Source organism: Pieris brassicae, chromosome 3 (genome assembly GCF_905147105.1).
Source record: "Pieris brassicae chromosome 3, ilPieBrab1.1, whole genome shotgun sequence".
NCBI lineage: Eukaryota > Metazoa > Arthropoda > Insecta > Lepidoptera > Pieridae > Pieris > Pieris brassicae.
The window spans coordinates 22,292,768-22,320,046 of NC_059667.1; the positions used below are offsets into that span (position 1 = coordinate 22,292,768).

A 27,279-nucleotide genomic window follows, 5' to 3' on the forward strand; every position below is an offset into this window, starting at 1 on the left:
CAAATGTTTCGTTAAACGCGACAATTAGAAATTTAAATAATTTTATTTGGTTTTGTTATCGTCTAGAAGAAAGAAAGAAGATGGCGGCAGTAGCGCGGAACAATCCAGTCCGGAGAATGCGCGTGAGACGCCCAGACCGCCCAGTGATATCGATAGTCAGGTGAGAACATTTACATAGTCCGGCTCGAAGGACCACAAAGTAGTCCGAACGCCGATCCTTTTGATATGGGGCCTGTAAATGCCGAATTTACTTTCAGGACAAAATTCCGTTCCCAACAGAAATAGACTAGATGCACAAAAAAAATATAATTCCTTTGGAATGAATAATTATTTTCTTAATTTTTTTTATAGAAACCTGTAATTTTCTAACAAATATAATTAATTATTATAATATATTACATACCATATTCAAGGGCTCTTTGATTACGAGTTCGATTACTGTGTGTAATGTATATTAATATACAATTCCGTTGTAATTAATGACGTTTGGTTAGAGCTCACGAGATTCCATCTCAGACTCAATTAGTGGTACATAATTATACTAAAGTAGTGTTTGTTAGTAATTTAGTATTAATATTTTTATAAATATCTGTTTAGTATAATTTAAAGGTGATAATAGATAACCAGTATTGGCCTTTTGGTTTCAATGAGAGGCAATAAATTGCAGTAAATCTTCTTACGTGATACTTGAAAGGAATAGTTAGAATAATAAACGATTAACAGATAGAGAAACTTGAGGCCCAGAGCTAAAAGTTCAGCACCGTTTTTTATATACAAAAGGTTTATTGTACCAATGAAATTCACAACAATTCATTTAGACCGAAAACTGGGTTCAATGTCTAAACCTAAATGACTTTGTGTAATTACTGAACATCAACTTTCAAGGGGACATTATTGAAATCGTTAAAACACAGTTAATTTTGTTTAATGAATAACGCCGTATACATATATAAAAAATTGATCAATGGCGCTACAACCTTTTTTTTTAGGTCTGGGCCTCAGATTTCTCTATCTGTTTCATGGTCATTTTTTAATCGAATATGCAAGTAGGTGATCAGCCTTCTGTGCCTGACGCACGCTGTCGACTTTTTAGGTCTAAGGCAAGTCGATTTTCACAATGTTTTCCTTCACCCTTATACGTATGTTAAATGCGCACATAGAAAGACATCCATTGGTGCACAGCCGGGGATCGAAACTAGGATCTCAGGGATGAGAGTCGCATGCTGAAGCCAAGGTCAACACTGCTCGTTCATATATTATATGTTTCTACTAATATTGGAATTTTAATAACTAAAGCATTCCGCTACTTAACATAATTGTACATCATACACAACGTAAACCTACATATAACATACCCAAAGCCCAATTTCTTCGACCAACGCTTTTTATCCTTCAGAAGCACTTTCATATTTAATTACTCTTAAAAAACAATTAACTTCATACATTCGCTAACCATCTTAAACATGTTTAACTGTCCTATGCTAGTTGTTGAGTGTTATCTAAAAATTATGCGAAATTTATTTAGGCGTATTAGGGTGAAATGTTTACGGATGAGACGCAATAATAATAATATTAGAGTCACAAAGATGTGCAGCGTTTTTGTCGAAGAAAAAGGGAGAGAGAGAGTGTGAAAGGTAGATCGAGAAAAAATACACGCTATTGGTTGATGTATTCGTTTAGTAATTACATATTAGATGGCAATTGTGTCGCATAACGTCATATACAGTAAACCCAGATTTTTTTGTTTTATGATTAGTGTGTAAATACAGTGTGTAAATAGTGTGAATATGGATATACAAATTCATGGAGTGATAATCTATTGGGGCTTTTACCTTACAAATAATTAATTTACAACGGTTTTTATTGTCAATTACCGTCAACATGTCAAATTATAAGAATGCCCACCACACAGGGAATCCTAGTTAGAAGGCTTACGTACTTTATTTTTACCTAAATATTATTTTTATTACGTATAAGTCTTTTTTTAAATAGCTTTTTCTAGGACCCTTATGCCCGACACTGGAGCTTAGGTAGCTTAGTTTCCAATCTATAATATAATGATTTTACAGATATCTCTGCCTCGCTCGTACACGTTACCACGTGAGTTCCGCTACTGGAGAAGGCGGCCAAGGTTTAGGGACGCTAATCTTCCCAGCAATAATAGCAGTGATGGTAACTTTCTTTAAATATTTTTATATATACATTGTTGCATGGGCTGATGGCTGGATGATTGTTCATGGATTTTAGTTTTTTTTTAAATAAATATATGTGATAAACGTATAAATGTTTGGCTTTCTAGTAAATATTATATTGTTAAATTGGTGAAATTTAATTTATATTACAATTTCGAGTTCTTAAATGGAACATTTATGTTAATATTTATGTTCTGTTTGTTGATATTTATGCATTTTCTAGGTGATGTCGACAGCGGAGACAATGAAAGCGATCAACGCTCAAATTGTTCAGCGAGTCAGCTTCATCCACAAACGTACGGTGAATTCTACCGACCCCCTGACATGATCCCACGAGATGAGAGATACGACGGCGTTTATGGGGCGTGTGATAGGCGACCTAGACGTGCCAGGAAGCCTGGGCCTAAACCGGAAACTAAGTTATAGTTTTGCCATCTGTGGTCCATAGACAAGACTGAACAATATGGAGTTAACAGCTGTCAGTTTGGCACTTGTCATTTTTCACTGACACACTGTTTATGACCATAGTTTTATCGCTAGTTTTTTTGTTAGTTCAAAGAAATCAAAGTCAAAAAATTGTATGAGTTTACGTCAATTGTTGATGTTTTCTTGTAATAATGATTAAACCTTTATGAAAAGGTCAATCATATTATCCTTAAACAATTGCTTTACTAATTTATTGCTTAGGAAACCTCATTAACGATTATTATAAGATACTATTACATTAGACTTTGCACTCGAGGCATTGTTCGCTCGCATGAGCCGCCAACTCGAGACGATTTCGGCCAAATTAGATAAACATCTTTCAGGACCTTTAAAATGCCAAGTAGCCATGGCGAACACAATGGGCCTTGCCTAGCCTTCCTTTTCCATATTTTGCTGGGGTTACAACACTCTTTCACTGCTCGTGTCTACACTAGAAAAGGGCGGGCGCCGTATCGGCGTCGCTTAAGTTGACTTTTCAAATGTGTTGTGCGCTGCTCGAGTGCAAAGGAATTAATATCAAGTCAACAAATTGTTTTTGCTCAAATTTTACTTATTTAGTTTAACAAACTTTTAAATTACCTTTGGACAATAATAACGCGATTGATTTAACGCAATATTAATCGTATTACTAAGTGCGAATATTTATATAAGTTTCACTGAGACTAAAATTTGTATTATATTTAAAAAAAAATCCGTCCAATTATTAGTAAATTATACAAAACAACAACAAAACCGATGGGAGTTTATGTAAACAATGTAGAGCTGACTTATTTTTATTTTATACCAATGGATACGGATAGATGAAATGTTAGTCCCAATGCTATATTTGCAAGGAAACCAGGGCCGGTTTTAGAGGTCTGGAGGACAACAAAGGGGGCCGTTCAAGTTTACGCTATAAAAACTATAGGGGAGAAATGGTCTTTGATTTTTTTTATTTGGCGATTACGTCAACAGTAATTATTAACATTATAACACACATTGTCTCTGCTTTAAAACGAAATTCATTTTCGAGGATTCGTACAAAAAATTAACACGTTTATGTACTATTATTGTTGATGGGATTAATTGCAGTAAATCTATTTACGTAATACTTGAATGGCCCCAAACTATTTTCCAAAAAAATGATTAAACAAAAATTTCATACGTTTTGCAATCATTGATTTGTTGTAAAACCAAGTAGCTTCTTTTAGTATTTAACAAACATAAACAATAAAAGCTGTTAGAATTTAAAACATGTCAAGCAAACCGCCATTGTCTTGAATTTCTGATTTATTCTGTTATGTCAACTGTTACACGCTGACCACACCTCACAGGATCCTAGTTAAATCACAATTAGTCCAAATCAGTTGGCCCGTTGTATTAAGTACTCCGTAGTATTTATTTGGTGTAGCCTAATTGTACAAAATGTAATCGTAAATGTAAATATTGGTGAAATAAAAGTCTCTTCAATGTTTTATTCGCTTTATTCTATACTCCAATTGTAAAAGGGAAACCTGTCATTCGCTCCGTCGACACTACTGTCCAGCCATTTACACCAAAGACTTAACCAAAATAAGGTTAAAATTCACAAATACACATTTAATGTTGATTATATCTATCTTAGCTACATTGGGACGCGCTCGGAGGCCGAAGGGGGATTCGGTCAATGCGTCCCAGGACGGAGGCTTAATATAGACACGGCCTCCGCCCGGGGAGGCATCGAGGCGTCAGGGTGCGCCCCAATCGTTCACGGACATAGCGAAGTTCGGCCACAGTTGCGAAATAATGCCAAAGCAACTAAGCTACTGTAAATTGATTAAAAAATAGTCATCAACTTGGCACCGGTGAAAAATATATTCGATTTTTGACTCCCGTTCGAAATAGACTCCAGCGGGACTCCGACCACGCCCCGGGGCTCCTCGAAGGCGACGCGCGAAACCCACCGAAGCGAACTGTGTATTGCACAGGAAACGACATGTCCAAGCTAAGACTAAGCGATTTCACGGAATTTTCCACCGATGTTTTTACCAAATCTGCACTCCGTGTAATATTTACACACTTAAAGTACGCTTAACTCGAACCTTAATTAGTATCTCGCTCAGTAGACGTCAATACAACTATAGGCTAGGCTTAATGTAACCTTACATTCAGTTAAAAATCAATTAACAACATTTTTTACACGTGATCCAAATCCAACCGAGGTTAATATGGGGATAACTAAATTTGAAAACACATTTCTCGAAATACTTAGAGGCGCTAGCGGTGAACACGGGCCCGACCGGTCTGTGATGTACAACGATACAAACAGACACGCCTACTCCACTTGTTTTTTTATAATTAGTAGGAAACTACTATTTGTCTTCAATCGATAGTCAAATGCAGATATTTATGACAGACACACATTACATATAAAATTTAATTTAAAAACAAGTGAAACAAACGATAGAAACAGCAACAAAACAGTGTAGACATGTACTTTTAAAGACAGAGATAGCTCATGCCTAAAAAAAATCTAATTCAATATAAAAATTACTATACACCTGCAAGGATGAGAGCGAAACTGGCAACAGTTGGAGTTTCAATGGTTTTTTGTGCATCCTATTATTCCGAAATTAGCTGCAAATGCCACACAAATGGGACTTTCAAATGGATCTCATTTCCAGTCGGTTCAACGGTCCTAGGATCGAATATATACCAACATCTAGAAGATAATGAAGGCAATATTTTTCAAAGGCTCCCCGGTTAGGTTCACCTGATATTGAGTGACACCCATGGACTCCTCACACTGGCCAGAAGACTGACAGTGCCGGCCTTTTAGGAATTCGTAAGCTCGTATCTTGAAAGTAGATAATACATGTTGGAAACATTACCAGTATCTTATTGTCAATAAAAACATTTTCCAGTTGCCAGTGTTAAAAATTTAATACATTCCACAAATTATAAAATACAACCGATAAACAAGGATTAAGGTTACGGCATGAGCTATCACAACAGGGAATTCTTAAATTCTATACGTTACACTTAACCTACGGGATTTACGTCTACAAATAAAACACAAACGGTCACCGCGCACATATTTCTCATATTTCCAACACGAGATACACCCCGAGATTCAAACCCAGGACTTAAAAAACGCTCAAAAAATACATTTAGTCTCTATGTATTAAATAAAACAGGTAAATATATATACCTCAAGGTAATTTTTGCATTTGGTACAAAGCGGTCGTGCATTGCAATCGTACAATTTACAAAGTAACTAAACAATGTGGGCTCTAATCGTAATTAAATTGTTGAAATATGAAAAATATGCCAATCGTGGTAATGTATGATCGTGTGTACAATTAGTCTAAGTTGTGGCTTACGAATATGCTGTGCGGCCGAGTCGCTCACGATGATATGAGCTGCAACAAACATACATACATTACATACATAATCAAATCTAATTTTAGATACTAACACAAACAGCACTCAAAATTCGTTAAACGTTATAAAAAGGTCAAAAATAAGTGAACAGATTTTCACGTATATTATGTAAGCTGGATCTAAAAAAAAGCAATAAAAATCATGCAAAAAATTAAAAAAAAAGCATCTACCTGAACGTAAAGCGGGCGGATATCCGTTCCACACGTTTGCGGATATTAAAAAAAATATATTCTGATAATATATTATTATTATTGTAATAATATGTCCTTTAAAACTATAGTAATAGATAACGCTACGTAGACTAACTCCGCTTATTCTTTACATCTTAAATACACTGCAACAAAAAAACAACAGTTATTATTTACCTAACAATACTTGAACCACACTGTTTGGTAAATAAAAAATATGTAAATCAAACTAATCATCAACTTTACGATGGTTAAATGAAGCGTAGAAGAAAATTTTTGACCGATGTTTTAAAAATCATCTTTTTGTATTTAATTTCTTAACAACCAATTTCAGTTCAGTCAAATTTAATTAAAAATCTATGAAAAAAATCATCTTTTTGTATTAAATTTTTTAACAACCAATCTCAGTTCAGTCAAATTTAATTAAAAATCTATGAAAAAATCATCTTTTTGTATTAAATTTTTTAACAACCAATGTTCAGTCAAATTTAATTAAAAATCTATGAAAAAAATCATCTTTTTGTATTAAATTTTTTAACAACCAATTTCAGTTCAGTCAAATTTAATTAAAAATCTATGAAAAAATCATCTTTTTGTATTTAATTTTTTAACAACCAATGTTCAGTCAAATTTAATTAAAAATCTATGAAAAAAATCATCTTTTTGTATTAAATTTTTTAACAACCAATTTCAGTTCAGTCAAATTTAATTAAAAATCTATGAAAAAATCATCTTTTTGTATTTAATTTTTTAACAACCAATGTTCAGTCAAATTTAATTAAAAATCTATGAAAAAAATCATCTTTTTGTATTAAATTTTTAACAACCAATTTCAGTTCAGTCAAATTTAATTAAAAATCTATGAAAAAAATCATCTTTTTGTATTAAATTTTTAACAACCAATTTCAGTTCAGTCAAATTTAATTAAAAATCTATGAAAAAATCATCTTTTTGTATTTAATTTTTTAACAACCAATGTTCAGTCAAATTTAATTAAAAATCTATGAAAAAAATCATCTTTTTGTATTTAATTTTTTAACAACCAATGTTCAGTCAAATTTAATTAAAAATCTATGAAAAAAATCATCTTTTTGTATTTAATTTTTTAACAACCAATGTTCAGTCAAATTTAATTAAAAATCTATGAAAAAAATCATCTTTTTGTATTAAATTTTTAACAACCAATTTCAGTTCAGTCAAATTTAATTAAAAATCTATGAAAAAATCATCTTTTTGTATTTAATTTTTTAACAACCAATGTTCAGTCAAATTTAATTAAAAAATCTATGAAAAAAATCATCTTTTTGTATTTAATTTTTTAACAACCAATGTTCAGTCAAATTTAATTAAAAATCTATGAAAAAAATCATCTTTTTGTATTTAATTTTTTAACAACCAATGTTCAGTCAAATTTAATTAAAAATCTATGAAAAAAATCATCTTTTTGTATTTAATTTTTTAACAACCAATGTTCAGTCAAATTAATTTAAAAATCTATGAAAAAAATCATCTTTTTGTATTAAATTTTTAACGACCAATTTCAGTTCAGTCAAATTTAATTAAAAATCTATGAAAAAATCATCTTTTTGTATTTAATTTTTTAACAACCAATGTTCAGTCAAATTTATTTAAAAATCTATGAAAAAAATCATCTTTTTGTATTTAATTTTTTAACAACCAATGTTCAGTCAAATTTAATTAAAAATCTATGAAAAAATCATCTATTTGTATTTAATTTTTTAACAACCAATGTTCAGTCAAATTTAATTAAAAATCTATGAAAAAATCATCTTTTTGTATTAAATTTTTTAACTACCAATGTTCAGTCAAATTTAATTAAAAATCTATGAAAAAAATCATCTCTTTGTATTTAATTTTTTAACAACCAATGTTCAGTCAAATTTAATTAAAAATCTATGAAAAAAATCATCTCTTTGTATTTAATTTTTTAACAACCAATGTTCAGTTCAGTCAAATTTAATAAATAATTGGACTTGTAGTCGCAATATATAGCTTAAGGATTAATATACTATGGCGAGTGAATAAAGCAAAATAAAAAACTGATTTTTTTATATAAAAAAAAGGAATTATGAAATCGAAAGTACAAAAAAAATCGGCATTACAAAAGGCTCTATTGGCCCTGGGCGAAGATAAGAAAAGCAAAGTTAAAGTTGACTGACCGACTTGACGGTTGCCTTGATGAAGTCCTTCTTGTGCGCAAGATCAAAGTCCGGGTAGTGCGAGTAGACCTGTTTGCACACCGTCTTCATCGTGATCTGCTCCAGGTTGGCGCCTTCCAGGATCTGCTTCACGTACTTCTTTATCTCTTCGTCCTGATGGATGGTTTTAGAAATTTTTACTTAACGTTCCTCATGGTTTTCAGGCAGGCCTCATTTTTACATGGTTTGATAACCAATCATATTCACTGCTCCGAATTGCTTAAAATATTCAACTAATATACGCGATTATAGAACCCATCATACTAAGCTGTTTCATATCTTGGTACAAACTATGCTCATATATATAGTGAGAATGTATATCTATATATAATTTTTAATTATTATTACTATGTAGGTTGAGAAACTTGAATATTTAATGTCATAGTTTGTAAACAATGTATATGTATAAAATAAATTATACAATGATACATATGTGAAAACAGGATCAGTCACCTAGTTTAATAAAATGACATATTTTTTACAATTTTATAACGTGTATCTATAGAGCAAACTCCTGCGCATGTTTTAGCGTTATATCTATATATACATTCTCACGCGTCTTTTCGAAGGAGATTGAGAGCAAATTGAATGGATTTTTAAGATCACATACACAATAACACATTTCCACAAACACCTCAACAAATAAATTACATATTCTTCGTATGTATGCTGTAACCAGCTTTGTCCATATTTTTAATTTTAAATATTATCTTTTAAAAAAAACTATGATTTATTAATAAACTATATTAAAAAATTATAATAAATATCAATTCGTAACAATTAAAAGCTACTCGTAGACGAAAATAATTTGTTTTTAAATTAAATTTTGAAATTTGTATAACTTTCCACTTTCACAGGGAATAAATAATTTATTATTATATTTGATTATAAACATAAAAGTGCATTTTGTAGATAAAGTATAAAAATCCATGTAAATATTCGGTGATAATTTACGTGAAACCTCCGTTAAACGTCAAAATTCTTTTCTCAAATTTACTATAAAAAATTATAGCGTTATAACGCTAAAACATGCGCAGGAGTTTGCTCTATAGATACACGTTATAAAATTGTAAAAAATATGTCATTTTATTAAACTAGGTGACTGATCCTGTTTCTCTCATCATTTTCTAATAACCGATTGATTACATATATGTATCATTGTATAATTTATTTTATACATATACATTCTTTACAAACTATGACATTAAATATACAAGTTTCTCAACCTACATAGTAATAATAATTAAAAATTAAGTAAAAAAAAATACTGATTATGTTATTGTGTATTCGTTTTTTTTAAGTTTTTTGCATAAACTGTAAAAAAATGTGTGCCTTCTTACGTTAAACTACGATTTGTTTGTTTCTGGTGTGAATAAATAATTATGGATATAGGTTTGTCCTCTATTCATCTAACAGCTTCGTCGTATTTTTATATTCTTAGTATATAACATTGTTTAATAATTTGTATTAAAGTGTGCGTAAAATAAAATAAATCAGTGGCGATAAAACCTTTTTAGTTCTGGGTCTCAGATTTCTGTATGTGTTACATGATATCAATCTAAAAGGCAAGAAGGTGATCAGCTTCCTATGCTTGACACACACCGTCGACTTTTAAGTCTAAGGCAAGCCGGTTTTTTCCTTCACCGTTAGCGAATGTTAAAGGCGCACATAGAAAGAAAGTCCATTGGCACACAGCCGGGGCTCGAACCTACGACCTTAAGGATGAGAGTCGCACCCTGAAGCCACTAAGACAACACTAAGTAAGTAAGTTAACCAATAAACAATTAAACTAAGATCGTTCTGTTATAAAATGTCTGAAATAAATATCATTATAAAATTCAAATGAGACTCACAGTAGGCGGTCTCTTAGCCTTCTTATCAGCCGGGCCGCCGTCACTCTCCTCTCCGCTCTCTTCTTCCTCGCTACCTTCCTCCTCCTCCTCTTCGCTTCCTTCTCCGGATTCTTCGTCGGAGGATGCCTTCTTTCCCTTCTTCCCAGCTGGCCTGCCTGGCTTTCCCTTCTTTTTAGCTGTTTGAAAATACGTTTATACGTTAAACATTTTATTTAACAATGACCCACGAAAAGCAAACGAAGTTAATATTGTAAAAAAATAAAGTGTTTTATCAAATGTCCATTTCAATATACCAGCGGCAAATGTTCACGGGCGTGACGTGTGAGCCAGCCATCGTTTCACTGAACCATATTTGAGGGAATCCAACGCCAAATTTGCGTAAGCACAACTTCTCCGGCTTCCCAGTTAACAAAACTAAGCCTAGCGCGCATGTCACGCATCTTCCTTCCCCCAGGCTCAACAATCTGGCACGAGAAACCAACACCACAAGACGGCAAATGGTGAAATATCATGCCATTATAAACAACACTTAATTTGACACCAATATCGCAAATTAATTAGAAGAAGCCTGTCTAGTACTACCCTTTAACAACTAGATAATCGTTAACTTAGTAAGCCTTTTTTTTAAATACATTAATTAAATTAATTAAAAGTCAAGAGATAAAACAGCCTCTGGGATTTTATTAAAGAAAAGTATCCCTTACAAAAGAATTACAAATTTTAGCCAATCTTCAACAATCCGTTAATAAGAGGGGAACCACTGAAGTTTTCAATCCATGGTGATTCCAAGGAATACAGTTGTATCATCCACAATCAATTCCTCATCATTTATAAATGGTTTATCTTTATTTTTCCATGACCCTTGCATTTTTTCCAGAAAATTTAATGCAATTTTTTTTTTCGCACTAAACCGAAGCCATACTAAACCCATGGATAATAATCGAACAAAAGAGCATTGTTCACATCGTCAAAATTTGTTTATTGTCATTTGATTTTGAAAATCAAGGATGTATCATCAGTTTTTTCTCTACTATGAAAGATAGATCATTTATGTAAACAAGAAAGAGGAAAGGGCCAAAAATTGAACCCTGTGGCACCCCCATATCTACTGCCGACGCAGAGGACCTCTTACCGTTCACTTCAACCTTCTGAATTATACCGTGTAAGTAGAAAGTCAGAAGATTCAGTGTGCAGTATAATTGATGCCATAGTGACGGAGTTTCCCAATTAAGGTCTCGTGTTGGACCCAATCAAATGCTTTAGAAAGTCGCAGAAACACTTAAAGCGTCACGCGAATCCTCCAAAGCTTTAACTATATATCTATATAACTCAACACCGGCATCGACTGTCAAGCGACTCTTGATAAACCCGAACTGATTATTATGTAATAATATGTTTACGTTAAAATGACATACTAGTTGATTTAATATTGTTTTTTTTTTCAAATATACCACAGGAGGGTAGTACAGAAATTGGGCAACTATACTAACTTATAAGAACGTTCTAAGAGACATTGTCTATGGGCATCTTTATGTTGAAATTTTTACTTAGTTTTGTATTTACTCCCTAAAAGTATACAAAACTCAAAAGAATAGTGTCATTTCAGTACAGCGAAGAAACAATTTGACGAAAAGTTCATGAAAAATTTAACTTTTATCCTGACTAGGTTAATAATAAGTTACAGTATCACAAAGCAAAGGATGAAACCTACCTGGCGGTGAGGCCGTTTTCCGCTTGGCGAGCGAGGTCTTGGCCATCTTAGCCGGGGGGCCCTTGCGTCCTCTGGCCACGGACCCGCTCGGCCGACCGCGCTTCGACTTCGGCTCCTGTTAAGGCAGAAATATAAAACATTTTAAAATTATTCTAGCACATATGTATATACAGGGTGTCCCAAAAGTCGACGTCAAGTCGAAATTTTCTCATAGGTAATGCCACGCCAGTTATCAGAAAAATTAAAAAAAAAATTAAGTCATGTATTTTTGAAGTTATGGAAATTTTCCTTTTATTCCAGAAAATGTACACCATGTGACAGTTTTTTCATTCCTGTTGTTACAAATATTTACTTTTTGCCAATTTTTTTCTCTTACGTCATCCCGATTAGTGTTTTATGTAACCTATGATCCTAAACCATGTGCCGATCACACTTTTTTTTCAGGACGATCAGTTGAAGTAGTGCGAAAAATTAATTTTGAAAACTTGGTACGGTATAAAATGACATTTTCCTACAAGTTGGAGTGATCGGCACATGGTTTAGGATCATAGGTTACATCAAACACTATTCGGGATGACGTAAGAGAAAAAAAATTATAAAAAAAGTAAATATTTGTAACAACAGGAATGAAAAAACTGACACATGGTGTACATTTTCTGGAATAAAAGGAAAATTTCCATTACTTCAAAAGTACATGACTTAATTTTTTTTTAAATTTTTCTGATAACTGGCGTGGCATTACCTATGGGAAAATTTCGACTTGACGTCGACTTTTGGGACAGCCTGTATATCATTATTCATTCTTTCAGAAACGTTCATACACACATTCTCACATACATTCCCTCACTGTCACACCATCCCACACATCACAGCCGAATTAGGTATTACTTAGTTAAATGTATTTTATAAGTTGTTCCTTTCGTAAATGTTTGAAATTTTCTGTTTATATAATGTATTTAGTCTTTGGGTATATATAGTTTATGTTAGCAGTAGGATTACTAAATAAATAAATTATGAAAACATTTTGTTCGTGTACGGTTCCTGGGTCAACAGGATGCTTTAAATAATAGAGATTTATTGATTTACTCTATATTTACCACTCGCGTGTTACAATAGAATATGAGCGAAATAATGACGTGCTAATTGCTATGTACCGAATGAATACAATTTAACAGTCAAAGAGAGTGCCTACGTCTGGCTATGCTCTCGGGGTGTAACTCCCATGATTTAGTTGATCGCTATGAACGAATAACTGTATGTAGAAGAGAGTGCCTGCATCGGGCTATGCTCTCGGGGTGTAACTCCCATGATTTAGTTGATCGCTATGAACGAATAACTGTATGTAGAAGAGAGTGCCTGCGTCGGGCTATGCTCTCGGGGTGTAACTCCCATGATTTAGTTAATCGCTATGAACGAATAACTGTATGTAGCAGAGAGTGCCTGCATCGGGCTATGCTCTCGGGGTGTAACTCCCATGATTTAGTTGATCGCTATGAACGAATAACTGTATGTAGAAGAGAGTGCCTGCGTCGGGCTATGCTCTCGGGGTGTAACTCCCATGATTTAGTTAATCGCTATGAACGAATAACTGTATGTAGAAGAGAGTGCCTGCGTCGGGCTATGCTCTCGGGGTGTAACTCCCATGATTTAGTTGATCGCTATGAACGAATAACTGTATGTAGAAGAGAGTGCCTGCATCGGGCTATGCTCTCGGGGTGTAACTCCCATGATTTAGTTGATCGCTATGAACGAATAACTGTATGTAGAAGAGAGTGCCTGCGTCTGGCTATGCTCTCGGGGTGTAACTCCCATGATTTAGTTAATCGCTATGAACGAATAACTGTATGTAGAAGAGAGTGCCTGCGTCGGGCTATGCTCTCGGGGTGTAACTCCCATGATTTAGTTGATCGCTATGAACGAATAACTGTATGTAGAAGAGAGTGCCTGCATCGGGCTATGCTCTCGGGGTGTAACTCCCATGATTTAGTTGATCGCTATGAACGAATAACTGTATGTAGAAGAGAGTGCCTGCATCGGGCTATGCTCTCGGGGTGTAACTCCCATGATTTAGTTGATCGCTATGAACGAATAACTGTATGTAGAAGAGAGTGCCTGCGTCGGGCTATGCTCTCGGAGTGTAACTCCCATGATTTAGTTAATCGCTATGAACGAATAACTGTATGTAGAAGAGAGTGCCTGCGTCGGGCTATGCTCTCGGGGTGTAACTCCCATGATTTAGTTGATCGCTATGAACGAATAACTGTATGTAGAAGAGAGTGCCTGCATCGGGCTATGCTCTCGGGGTGTAACTCCCATGATTTAGTTGATCGCTATGAACGAATAACTGTATGTAGAAGAGAGTGCCTGCGTCGGGCTATGCTCTCGGGGTGTAACTCCCATGATTTAGTTAATCGCTATGAACGAATAACTGTATGTAGAAGAGAGTGCCTGCGTCGGGCTATACTCTCGGGACGTAACTCCGACGATTTTGGAAATCGTCACGCTTAAAAGTGATCGATATGTACAGCCATGGCAGGTACAAACATAGGAATTTGTCAAGATTGTAAACGAGCAAGAATGTACGAACCTTGGCACGTATACATAGACATAGGGATCATCACGCTTATAATTCTAAGATAGCCTGAGTGAGCAAAATCTACAGCTTTGACTCGTACAGTTCGTACGAAATCTCAAACATCAACATGTTTCATTAAACAGCTACTTAATGACAAAGACACGTTTCGTATATAACAAATAAATACAGTGAAATAATAAAACACTCACATCAGACTCTTCTCCCTCGCTGCCAGATTCTCCGTCTCCATCGCTCTCACTCTCCGACTTCTCAGTCTCTGCTTCGCTGTCCGACTTCGCCCTGCGGCCGCGACCTCTGCTTCCCTGTGTCAAAAAAATAAATCCAATTCCAAAACCGTGATCCACCCAGGCTGTTACGCAAAAATCCAATAAATAGATAAAACTCACCAATACGAATATTATATAATTCAGCCTCGGGAACATTTAATTTCTTATTTCTTAATACATAATGAATTAAAACAAATACTATATATATATATATCTTCCCACATTTCAAAAAACAGCATCTCTTTAATTACTGGGTAACCATGGCAACAAAGTAACAATGCTGGAAATGAAATAAACGATCTATCACCTTCCCGCTGGCCTTCCTCCCCCTCTTCTTGCCCTTCTTGCCCGCCTTGCCCGAGGAGCGACGCCTTCCGCTGCTCTTGCGTTTCTTTCCGACGACCCCGGCTCCCTCTCCTACCTCGGGGTCAAAGTCCGAGTCCGCTTCTGAGCCGCTCGGGTTGAATGACCCCTGTTATACAATGTTACTTAATAGTTTCAATATTTTTTTTTGTATTGTGTAGACATGTGCTGACACTAAGTTAAACACTTCACTTCATTTGTGACCAATATAATTAACTAAGAGATTAAAAAAAAAACAATTATACTAAACATATAGCCAAAGATTACATAATATATACAAAAAAGGTTCAAACATTTATGAAATACATTTAACTAAGTAATAACTGATTCGTTATGTGATGTGGAAGTAAGGTTAATCCTTTAGAAAAACTTACATCAGAATCTTCCGAGCCCTCCTTGGGTAGTTTTGGTCCCTTGATTTTCTCTGGATCAGACTCGTACTCTTCATCTGAATAGCCTGCAAAACATTTTAGATATTCCTTATTAATATTTATTTTGTGATAAATAAATATTATAGAGTGGAAAACGAGAGACACGGGCGGTGATTGCCGTGTATTGGACGCTTTTGAGTTGCAAATTGTTCCTTGTATTATATGAAATATTGATTTTTTTTAACTTTATAAGGTTATTTCGTAATTTCTAAATTGCTTTTAGCATTTTACCATTAAACTATTTGTTTATGTGGAAAAAAATAACACATAATATAGAAAGAAAACAGTTTTTTACCGGATTTAAGATATGTATGTAAAAACTTATTATTATGTTAAATAATTAATACAACTTTCTCTACAGCTGTGATACTTTTTGTCATTCAACACCTTTTGTCCGCGAAACGTGGGAAAATTTTAAAATTATCTAAAATAATTATAATACATAGCTTAAATCCGGTAAAAAAAAAACTGTTGTTTTTAAATGTGTAAAAGCTATGGTAATAAAAGACAATACTAAACACATAATATAGATTTGGTAGGATAAACTGCCTGCCTGCCTTTTATTTAAGTTAATTATGAGATTTAGTTTATTACAGTCATTATTTTGTGGTAGATGAATTAATTGCGTTTTCTATTATAAATAATCGTGCTAAAAAAAATTTCCCAGAATATCCCAATAAAACAATATGAGGAAAACCATTGAGACTGCCTTTATATATTATATAAATATTCTAAGACTACTCCATTGGTCAATTACCTCGATTGTGAACTTTGACGGCGACAGATCTCCGGGGTCTGCCTCCAGGTGTCGAGGTAGCCGTAGGCGGAGGCCGGGCTACTCCTCTCGCGTGAGGCGAATTGGCCGTGGGGCACTGCAGGAAGCCAACCAGGCGGGCTGCCAGCTCTGTTGTTCCACCTGACAAGGATATCGAGGATATACTTATAGATTGGTCGGATATGGAAGGCTGAATGTATGAACAAAAGCCGTATTGTTCACCAAAATCATTATATTTATTTAAATAGTTTGATCAGGGCCTCATATTTCTGTAACGTTATCAATATTTTTAAATTTTTTTGGGTCTAATGTTTCCTCACGATGTTTTCCATCACCGTTAGCGAATGTTAAATGCGCACATAGAAAGAACGTCCATTGGTGCACAGCCGGGAATCGAAGTCTAAGGGATGAGAGTTGCACGATGAGAGTTGATGATGACGATGATTTTTTTATGTAATAGGAGGCAAACAGGCTGGAGGCTCCCAAGTCGTTGCAGGCCTTTTAATACGTTCTTCTTGAAGGATCCAAGTCGCCCAAGTGGTGCGCGGCAGAAACGCTTAGATGTGGAACGCTAAAACTCAGCTGCAGCTATAAATCCGAACAACTCTGAACGTATCATAGTTACCAAGTCAAAAAATTTCTTATTATTTTAACATATGTATTATTAATTGTAATGTAAGGTCAAATACCTTTCTTATCGAGATCCAGCATCTCGCACATGGTCCTAATCTGCTTGGGCTCCATCTTGGTGGTCTCCTCCAGCTTGGCCTTGTAGTCGGACGAGCCGACGGCCCACTCGTAGCCTCTGAACTTCTTAATGTTCCTCTTCACGTTACGGTCCAGACACAGTTGCTACGATAACAATAGTTAAAACAAACATAAGAAATATAAATTAACAATGTTTATGTTCTTTGATGAATCCTTTAAGCCGAAATAACTAGCAGCGTTTAACTCCTAGATCTAGAATAAATTGCTGGTAATTGCTTGAATTGATTTACTGGCAATATCAAGACTAGAAGACCATCTCCTCAGTGATTCCTATTCTCTACCTAAATGAAAGTCCACCTCAGTTCTACTTCGTTGATTCATCCTTGAAGCTCTTCAATGACCCACGACGTGATAAATTGTATCTTTAGTATATAAGTTCTCAGGACTATTGTCTTTTATGAAAATAAATACCTTTAAACCTTATATAGTTCAGTTTAAAAGCTTTTTTTTATAAAACACTACTCTCTTCTCCCCTGGCATTGTCTTCAGGTATTCTATCTCTTACATTTTATTAAAAAGATTCTCTTTCGTATTACGCCTCTTACGAGACCCGGTCCTACATTTTAGTTTGCCAGTTTAAAACCTTGATCAAAGAATACTACCAGATTTTAATATTTAAGAAATAATAAATAAATACATCTATATTCTTGAGTATAATTGATTAATAATCAATTATATAATATTTAAAGTGAATTTTAAAGCATTTGATAAAAAATACTTTAAGTTCACTGAAAGTACCCACAACAAAAATTTTACACAAAAATATATTGTCGATTTAGAGAAAAACTTTATTATATTAATGAAGAAGACTGAAGACAATTCTACATAAGTATAATTAATTTCAAAATCAATTACACTCAAGAATAAAGATTTATTTATTTAGGATTTCTAAAATATTAAATTCATTTTGATCAATCTTTTAATGTGGCAAAAATGTAGTCAAGCAATTGCGGCCTTTAATTATTTATCATTGAATGGTTTGTAAAATTCATTTGTATATCACAATACTATTTTAATAATGACTTATGTAACCTGCTTTTTTATATGTATAATTTTGTATATCATTGTAACAAAGTGTAAATAAATAAATATTTTAACCAAAGAACTGCTCCAACAGAGAATAAAAGTTACTGAAAACTGTAAGTAATGATACTTACTCCATACAAGTACTGATGTAAAAGCTTCTGGTCCTGTGTTTTAAACCTGGAGAGTGATACTTCCACGTTGCTGATGTGACCCAGGGGGATACCTTTGCCCGCCGGAAGTGGGACCGGAGGCTCAGTTGGCTGTCGAAACAAAACTCCTATGAGTTAAGTAAGTAAATAAAGGACCTGATGTCAAATGCTAACTTTTTTTAAAGCCCACCAAAGGCTCGAGTACGTTTAGGTTTACGAGCCTTGAAGTAACAATATGGTGGCAAGGCTGACAAAATACCACAGGGCCCCCAGAGGCCGCGAGCTCAAACATTTGTTATTTTTATTTCATTACCTTTACCGAAAAGCTATCCAATACATGATAAATGCATTATGTTCTATGGACGAATGCAATACGCATTGGGCTTGCATGGGGACTATAGACCATTCCCTCTCGCGTAAGAGAGGAATCATTATGGTGGCATTAGTGGGACATATACAACGTGTAATTGAGTACGCTGAAAACCTCGAAGTTTATTAAAAGTAAACTGAGTACATCGCGACGATCTTTACTGATAGGGCCCCATCAAAAAAAATAACCACGGGCTCCATATGGTAGTGACACCACTATTTACGAGGCGCTTTAAGAATTAGTACGCTGCAATCTTGAACCCTAAATAATTTCGAAAATAAATTCACTGTGAAGGTAAGAGACGTTTAGTGAAAAGAACTTCAAAGTTACATTCTTAAAACTTAACATGTTTATATGACCACATAGTTTATTCAACTATGGGGACTACTCACCTCTTTCTTGGGTTTAGGTTTCGGGGCCTCCTCTTCCTCTTCTTCCTCCTCCTCTTCACCTTCTTCTTCTTCTCCCTCCTCGTCGTCCTCATCACCCTCTTCGTCGCCTTCCTTTGCTTTCTTTGCCGGTTTCTTTACTTTACTGGATTTACAAAAAAAATGGTTTTAGTACTCAGAGTCCGGACTTAGCGCTGCCTAAATATAACTGATGCATGTCAATCCATATACATAACAATAATTTAAATAATCCATAATTTCGTCTACATAAGTAAGCCTATATTATTGAAATATCATCTTATGTACTAAAGACGTGTATATTTGTGACACATTTGTATCTAAGCTTGTGCATTTACTCACTTGGCCTTAGGCTTCTTCTCATCCTCTTCATCTCCCTCCTCTCCTTCTTCTTCCTCTTCTTCGTCCATTTCCTCGTCCTCCTCATCTTCTTCCTCTGTATCCTAAGTATTACTTAATGTTTTAATTTCAGGACCATGTAATGTGTTAAATCAATTTCAAGAACGATCGCACTCTTAATGGGTAAACTAGTTTTGTTTTCTACATAAAACCTGCTTTTATTTATAATTATCTTAATGAATACAATAAAAATAAGTAGTAAACACACGTTTAGTAGTCGTTAACTGCATACGCTTACCTCCTTTTTGGGTTTTTTCTTGGCGGCCGGTTTTTTAGCTGGCTTATCGTTTTCTTTCACGTCTTCCTTATCATCCTCTTCATGTGTCTCACCATTTTCTTCCTAAAAGTTAAACCTATTTAATGATCGAGTACCTAGTTGAATAAACGGCGAACATTGATTTCCTATGTTTGTTATTGAACGAAAACATAATTACAGTTCGAAAACTACATCATTATATAGCCACACGAATCGCCGCATTGTTAGAACTGATATACAAACCTTTTTATCGACATCGGCTTTTGCCTTTTCATCTTTGACGTCTTCACCGCCTAAGTCATCTTTACCGTTTGCCGTGGTCGATTTCGCGTCACCTGTTCAATAATACAAATTATTTAACAAAAATAACCATTTATTCGATCAACATTAACAAAACTTCAAATCAAACTCTGAAAACTTTCTTCAAATTCAGCAAAATTCTAAAAAAATACTTTTTACTTCTCAGTAAAGTTACCTTAAAAAATTAACTTAATTTAAATATGTACGACTCGTTAGTAATGAATGATAAAAACGTTTTGCTTTTTATTCACAAAAGGACAATAATATTAAAATCCCCAAGCACACACGTCAAACAAATGGATAAATATAGGTAAAACCAGAAAAAATAATGTGAAAATACATTAAACATTCAATAGAACCGTATGTCTACACTAGGGATGCATTGATACGCCTTTTTGCCGATACGATACCGATACGCAAATATCGCTAATAGAATTAAAATTAAATTAACGCAAAATATGTACAAGTTTAACTAAAGCTTTTATTTTTTATTAAAAAATATGAACAATTACTAACTTTAAATAAGATTAAAGGTTTTTTTTATTAAAAATAAGAATTAAAAGTAATAATTAAATTAAAATAAAATAAGATTTTTGTAATTCTGTATTTCATTTAATTTGATTTCGAAAAAATACTAATCGCGATAGCGGTTAAAAGCCAACTAGAGTGTCTAGGCGGAATACGCCTCGCGTATGACAAAGCGAATGAGAGACAAAAAACTGAACTCAACTCAACGAACTAGATCAAACAAAATGCTCGTTAACATTGCAATTTCAAAGCGGGAAATTTTGAAGTATCGTTGAATCGACAATTCGAATGTCTCCGATGTCGCTATATTGGCAAACCCAAAGTGTCGCCGGCATATAGGTACTGGATGCAACCCTGTGTGAACACATAACGCAACGTAAAAAAGTTAAAACTATAACTAAACATATAAACCCCGTGTTTTCTCACCATTTAAAACCTATACATGAAGATCAGATCTTCTTTATCTACCTTTAATCAAATATATTTTGGACTTAGCGCACTTTTAATAACCGCTTCCTTACAGTCATTTACACATAACCGAGTAGACCGTTTTGATAAAAGATCGTTTCGCTACAACGTGACACTTGTTGATGTATTGTTATAAGTCTACCGTTTTTATATTCATGATTCAATAATACATTTGCAATAATTATTTTTATGTCAACAAATAAGGCGATTGTGCACTGTGCTTTAACTTGTGCCAGAGCACATGTTGCATGATACTTCATTAGTCACTTCTGGAAGTCTCTCGATTACAGGAAGGTCATCAAACAATAATACTACCATCAAAGCAAGGAAGCATGATAGAAGTTTTTGTATTTTTTTTTTATCATGATTAAATTTCTAGAAACACAACACAAAATATATTTGTCCAGCTTTATTTTTCAATAAACAACTTTTTTTTTTCTTTCTCTTTGACTTCGATACAACCGCAAGCAATCATATATCTGATTAACGAAATCGATAAAGATTGGGCTTTCCGTCCTATTAGTACCTACTTGTGTAAACAACATTAAATGATATACAAATCTCGGGAGGCCGAGCATTTAAGAACCGGCTCGTCCAGTTACAAAGAGCTATATATAATCTGACTTCTCAGTCACGGATAGCTCAAGATTCGTCGGATGAGTGAGTCATCAAAACTCATTTCCAGAGATTTGAAAATACTGTTCTCATCGGATTTAAACGATTATTAGCAATAATGGTGAGTATTTATATCATTATTTAATGTTTAACTTTGTTTATACTTTAACGAGTATTTTTAACACCAAATAACCATAGAGGTTATAAATTCACCCGTACTTTTTAGTATATATTCAAGCCTTCAGAATTCCAAAACAAGTCCTATAGAAATAGCATTTCACAAGTATTTTTATAAACACTTTTTCTTTTTTTAAAAAACAAGCCGTAATAAGAACGACATGTATTTTAATTTAAAAAACCCGGAATTAACATAACACACTAAATCATAGCTTACATAGATGTCTAACATGTATTTATATTTGAAGAATTTGTACCAAAAAAAAAAAACTAAAAATGTCTTAGCGTTGCAAATTAGTCTTAGGATATAACAAGGTCGTCCTAGATAGGTTTTGTCAAATGAAACTATAGAATTCGTGTTCCAGTTCGTTAACCCTAATTACAGCCGATTAAAATCACGTGTATATATTAACAATTCCTTTCACTGGATTCACATGGCTCCGCACAATCAACACTTATGGTAGGGTGAAAACGAGCACTTGATAACCAAATGCCTTACAGGACTCCTATCGTCACGAGGATTGCGAGTTAATAAGAAGAGTTCACGTGGAATCAATTCGTTTCATACTTGTTTTGAAGTAGCATTGCATCAGTACTATTTGTGTTCTATTGGATCCTCCAATACGACTCGTTAAATTTTAAAGGTTTTAACAGATATATAATATTCTAGAATGTTATATCTAAATACCGAAAGTTATAAATTACATTTAGTTTACATGTATTAGAAGGATGCTTTTTTTTTTTAAACTATGGTTAAAAAAAATTAATTTTTAACTCCGTAAAATTCAAAGTAAATCAACAATTGATGTGTTAACTTGAAATTGACTACATCACGTGTACAACAAAAAACAGCCTTGGTTTAAGCAAGTGAAAATGATATCAAGCCTTATTTTAGTAATACCACATTTATTTGTATAACATAGCAATTTGTAGAGTTGCAATTTGGTGATTTGTAGAGTACAATTAGTAATGTTCTTACACTGGTGATTTCTAGATACTTTAACGAAAGAGTTCTTTAGAATTTCATTAGTGTAGGTATTTTTTATTACCTACATATAACAATGTTAGCTTATACGCTTTCGCATTAGTTGAGGAAGATTTCCAACGAGAAAGTTTTCGATTGAAATGTCGAGAAAACTTAAACAAAACATCAAGCAGCTGAAAGGTCAAATTTGGCAACCTGTTGCGCCATGAGTGCTGCCCCTTCAAATTTATTATAAGTGAAATCCAGGGTGCGCGGCGTGTTGGTGGAAGGTAAAAATTGTGGCCTTTTAGTTTTAGGGAGTGAACGGGAATTGCGACTGCAGAAGAGGAGTGCATCTGGCACAGGACAAGACTGACCGCCAACCTGCGTAATAGAGAGGCACCAAAAGAACCTAACAAATATGACTCGAAAATGATAATTATTATTTTAAAGGGTGCAATTCACTTATTTAATTTTTATGAATAAGGCGATAGTGCATGTGTGTGCGCATACACAAATATAACCTCTATTTAATAACTATCTTACTCCGATAAGACAGATTTCCAACGAAACTGGGTATAGAGAGACAGAACCAACTCACCCTGACGCATGAGGGTTTAAAATTGCATTTCGTCTCTAAGAGCCATGCATTTAAAAGAAGCTCATTAATTATAAATTGCTTAGTAAAATTTTTATATATATTATATCAGAATAATATAATCAGTCATGATATGTTACATTTAAAAACCACCATGGTTTGCATTAATATAACAACCATAGCTGAATTGTTTAGGAGCGCGACAAATGCATAGAAAAATATTTCTTTAACTTAATTATTAATCAAAACAATTTTGTTAGGTAAATCTTTTGCCGTTTAGAACGGTTGACGATGCAACTTAAGTACTACCAGGATTCATAGCACGTTTTAGAGAACGAGTAAGAGAGAAAGACATGAACTGTTTATTAACAAGTCTTAATCCATAACTAAAATTGGGTTTTAAATCATGTTACTCTATTAAGTTTGGCTTAATTGACAAATTTAATTAAATTAAATCAGTCTGATTTTACTTAATTAACATTTAATATTTGGTATAATTTTTGCGTTAAATTTTTAAAAATTATTATACATGTGTAAATATGACGTTCCTTCAAATAAAATGTAAATTGAAGTTTTATGTGTTTGTTTAGTTTACTAATTCTTTAATTTACTAATTAATATTAAGGATAGGTATGAGGTAGTGGAATGATGTCTAGGTAATATTCTTTAATGTATCGAAAACGATTACACGTCAAACACATTAACACATTTATGTGAATAAATAAAAAACGTAACGTATCAGAAGAATAATCGTATATTAGTGAGACAACGCGGTTTCCAAGACAATTTTTCGCACTCAAAATGAAACGTAATCGGTACGTAATAATGACATGCCGATCGTTGATAACACGGCAACAACACAACTTTGACTGATAACGCGCAGATAAATCGTAGACGTTGCTGATTAATTCATTTTCCTAATTATTTTTACTTTTTTAGCTTAAAAAAGCTTTCTTTTGTATTTATCAAGATAATTGTTTTCGAGTACGTTAAATATTCAACGCTGTGAGAGATTTTGACAGCACCATCTATGGATACACGGACCCAAAACGCTAAGTGTGACTCCTGGGTGTCAAAAATGTAATGTTGGCGCTAAGTTCGGTTCTGAATATAACCTTAAGCCTGAACGCTAAACCTTACTCTAAAATACCGTTAAGTCGATAAAGTTAGAAAGACCTACCGACACAATTTTATATTTATACAAATGAGACTACAATTGATTATAAATTTAAATAAAATAGATACCTTACATATGGAATTGGCATTTGTCGTACAGGCCACGACAATGCTGGACCAGACCAACAGACTGCTACCATATCAGAGGAGCTTCAATTGGAATGTCTAAGACACCAACCTACTCCCCGGACCTTGTTCCAATAGACTACCTCTTTTTCTAAAAATTTGGATAACTTCTTGCAAGTTAAATTAACTCTGAGGGGGCAGTCGAAACCGCCTTCAAAGATTTTATTGATTCCCGTCCGAATGGTTATTTAAGATGTCAAAAGTGTCTACATATTAATATTACATACTTTGATTAATTAAATATATTCTATTTATATAACTCTAAATTTTGTTCCTCCCAAACAAAACGCCAATTTCATATGTAAGGACCTAATATACTTTTTAAGTAATAAGTGTCACACAGACCTTTTAGAAATGCTTAATTGCTATATTAATATTCATTTTTTTTTATAACAGTTGATAATGTTATAAATTCCTTAAAGTTTTTTCTGAAAATAGTAATTTATTTTAAAACTCATAATTATAATATTAATATTGTGATACCAAGCCCACACACCCCAAAACCCAACACTAAAACACAGCAATGTAAGTATGGGCCACTTACAATTTCAGATGTATTATTTAAGCGATATACCGCTTGGTTCAATATAAAATTCGTTACTATAAGAACAATGAACTTAGGTTAGATGCTGCAAGCAACAGGGTGAGATTCAGAAACAAGATTTAGCAGTAAGTCAGAAATGTATTGTATTTTAACATACAGCATTCACCTTAAGCCAATAATTTGTATAATTTAGATAACTTCACTTCTGTTTATACTTTGTTAATTGTAGAAAATATGAAATTCTAATTGTAATTCTAATACTTACCCATAAAGTTATTTTAAATTTGATCTAATTAATAAACATTTGCTTGTGATAGTACTTAACTTTGCTGTAGACTGTATTAATTCAAAAATTGTGGCATAAGGCACATTTCACTTATTTATAGATAAAATTTTATTATTTTTACCTACCTAGAAATAATACATTATCTATATCTTTGCAAGCGACCCATACAGTCCCCAATTGTTAGTCGATGAACACAGCACAGATTGTTACAAAACATGTATCTGAATTCTGACCTTCTGGGGGCTGGCTGTTGTCTGGTTCATCTACTGCGTTACCTTGCACCTCAGGTACAGCCGACTCACCCTTGGAATCCTGGGATGATTCATCTTCTGTAGTCTGGCCATCTCCCGCACCTGACTTTTTGTCCTCATCCTGTATAGCAAAACATCTTTGTAAAACACAATACTTAAGGCAGAATCATTTCTACATGTTATATGTATATATGTTAATCATTATTTCACAGTGAAATTTTTTATTCTTGTTTTTACATCTTTGATACAAAACTTTCAATAAACAACAATCTCTTAGATTTAACGATTACACTTATTAATCAGTCATGAACTGGAATAAAAATTGTTTACAATAATGTATTTGCTTATGATAGAACTATTTTGCTAAATTAACAAAAATATTATTCAAACCGAGCTCTGCTTGTCAGTGAGGCAGTACTTAACTGGCAGAAACCATTACTCAGAAATGCCAATGGAATTTGTACCCTATTTATTAAGTAATAAGACTTAGACTACAACACTTGAACTTGTACTACCGTGTTCTCTATGTAAAATATATATACAACATACAACTGTGTGCATAGTAACTATGTATAGGTATAATTCGAATTAAAATGTCTAAATGTTAAGGTCATTGAATTTTTTATAGTGATATTTAATGCCATACCATAAAGTTGTGTATCGCGATAAATAGCTTGATGCAAAAGATAGTTAAAAATGAAGGCTCAACGAAGGGTCTGTGGTGCCCTACTTTTTATTTACATCGCTCGGCGCGTATGCAATGAAAATAAGAAGGCGCGAACTCGCGCCTCAATGTTACAAAAACATAACACGATGCCTCTGAATAGAAATTTCGCAAGAAATAAAATATCAAGGTCATGCGGATTTCCTATCAATGTCATACTATATCGTGCACATTTAACAAAGACCCTGCAGCCAAATGCAAAGGGGCGGGGGTAGTAAAATAAGCGAAAAACTGAAAATTATCCCATTAGAATCAGTTTCTTTAACTGATCAATACTGCATTTGCCATTTATTGATGTCATTATAGATTAAAATCACAACCCTTCGTGGCGTAGTTCCCGCGTTTCGCGGGAACCAAACGTTCTGTCAGCCATGTTGAGACGCAGGCAAACATTTATGATATAACACGGAAATAACAACACTTCACAGGTTCATAACTCGTCAATAGGTTCACACAAATATAAAGAAAAATATTGTAATAACAAATGACACAACTATACCTGATTATCACTGATTTTTGCTTTATCGGTATCACCCGACATTTTTCTAACGAAGATATTGAAAGCGAAATTCCAAGCGTCTTCAAACACCGGACAACACAAATGCACGCACTCACAACATAAAAAAAAACTTTGCGTTTCGTTTCACACAGTTCAGTATAGAATA

The 27,279-nt window shown here is 33.7% G+C and overlaps 2 protein-coding genes across 6 annotated transcripts in view; one reads left to right on the plus strand and one right to left on the minus strand.

The window, feature by feature from the left end:
- Positions 1-4,132, plus strand: part of LOC123707730 — a 17,131-nt gene extending 12,999 nt beyond the window's left edge. For 2 of the 3 annotated variants that reach the window (XM_045658033.1, XM_045658035.1), the window contains exons 13-15: positions 67-160; positions 2,070-2,172; positions 2,416-4,132. In XM_045658033.1, coding sequence (XP_045513989.1) covers positions 67-160; positions 2,070-2,172; positions 2,416-2,618 — 400 coding nt within the window. In that variant the 3' untranslated portion in view covers positions 2,619-4,132. The remainder of the gene's footprint in view (positions 1-66; positions 161-2,069; positions 2,173-2,415) is intronic. The other variant, XM_045658034.1, reaches the window with a different exon arrangement.
- LOC123707731 (protein DEK) lies at positions 4,126-27,224 on the minus strand. Of its 3 annotated transcripts, XR_006753522.1 has the most exons (17): positions 27,114-27,224; positions 25,873-26,011; positions 20,101-20,192; positions 19,840-19,941; positions 19,545-19,645; positions 19,188-19,329; positions 18,408-18,536; positions 17,172-17,334; positions 16,465-16,623; positions 15,651-15,733; positions 15,221-15,385; positions 14,836-14,949; positions 12,052-12,166; positions 10,341-10,516; positions 8,449-8,601; positions 6,251-6,414; positions 4,126-6,058 (listed from the first exon to the last, which is right to left on the minus strand). XR_006753522.1 is itself a non-coding variant. In XM_045658038.1 (16 exons), exons 1-16 carry the CDS (start codon positions 27,153-27,155, stop codon positions 6,044-6,046), a joined length of 1,821 nt encoding a protein of 606 aa, XP_045513994.1. In that variant the 5' UTR covers positions 27,156-27,224; the 3' UTR covers positions 4,126-6,043. The 3 variants fall into 3 exon arrangements, 2 of the variants coding, with proteins under 2 accessions (XP_045513994.1, XP_045513992.1); XM_045658038.1 differs by lacking the exon at positions 6,251-6,414 and having other exon boundaries at positions 25,942-26,011; XM_045658036.1 differs by lacking the exon at positions 6,251-6,414.
- Positions 27,225-27,279: the final 55 nt, after the last annotated feature.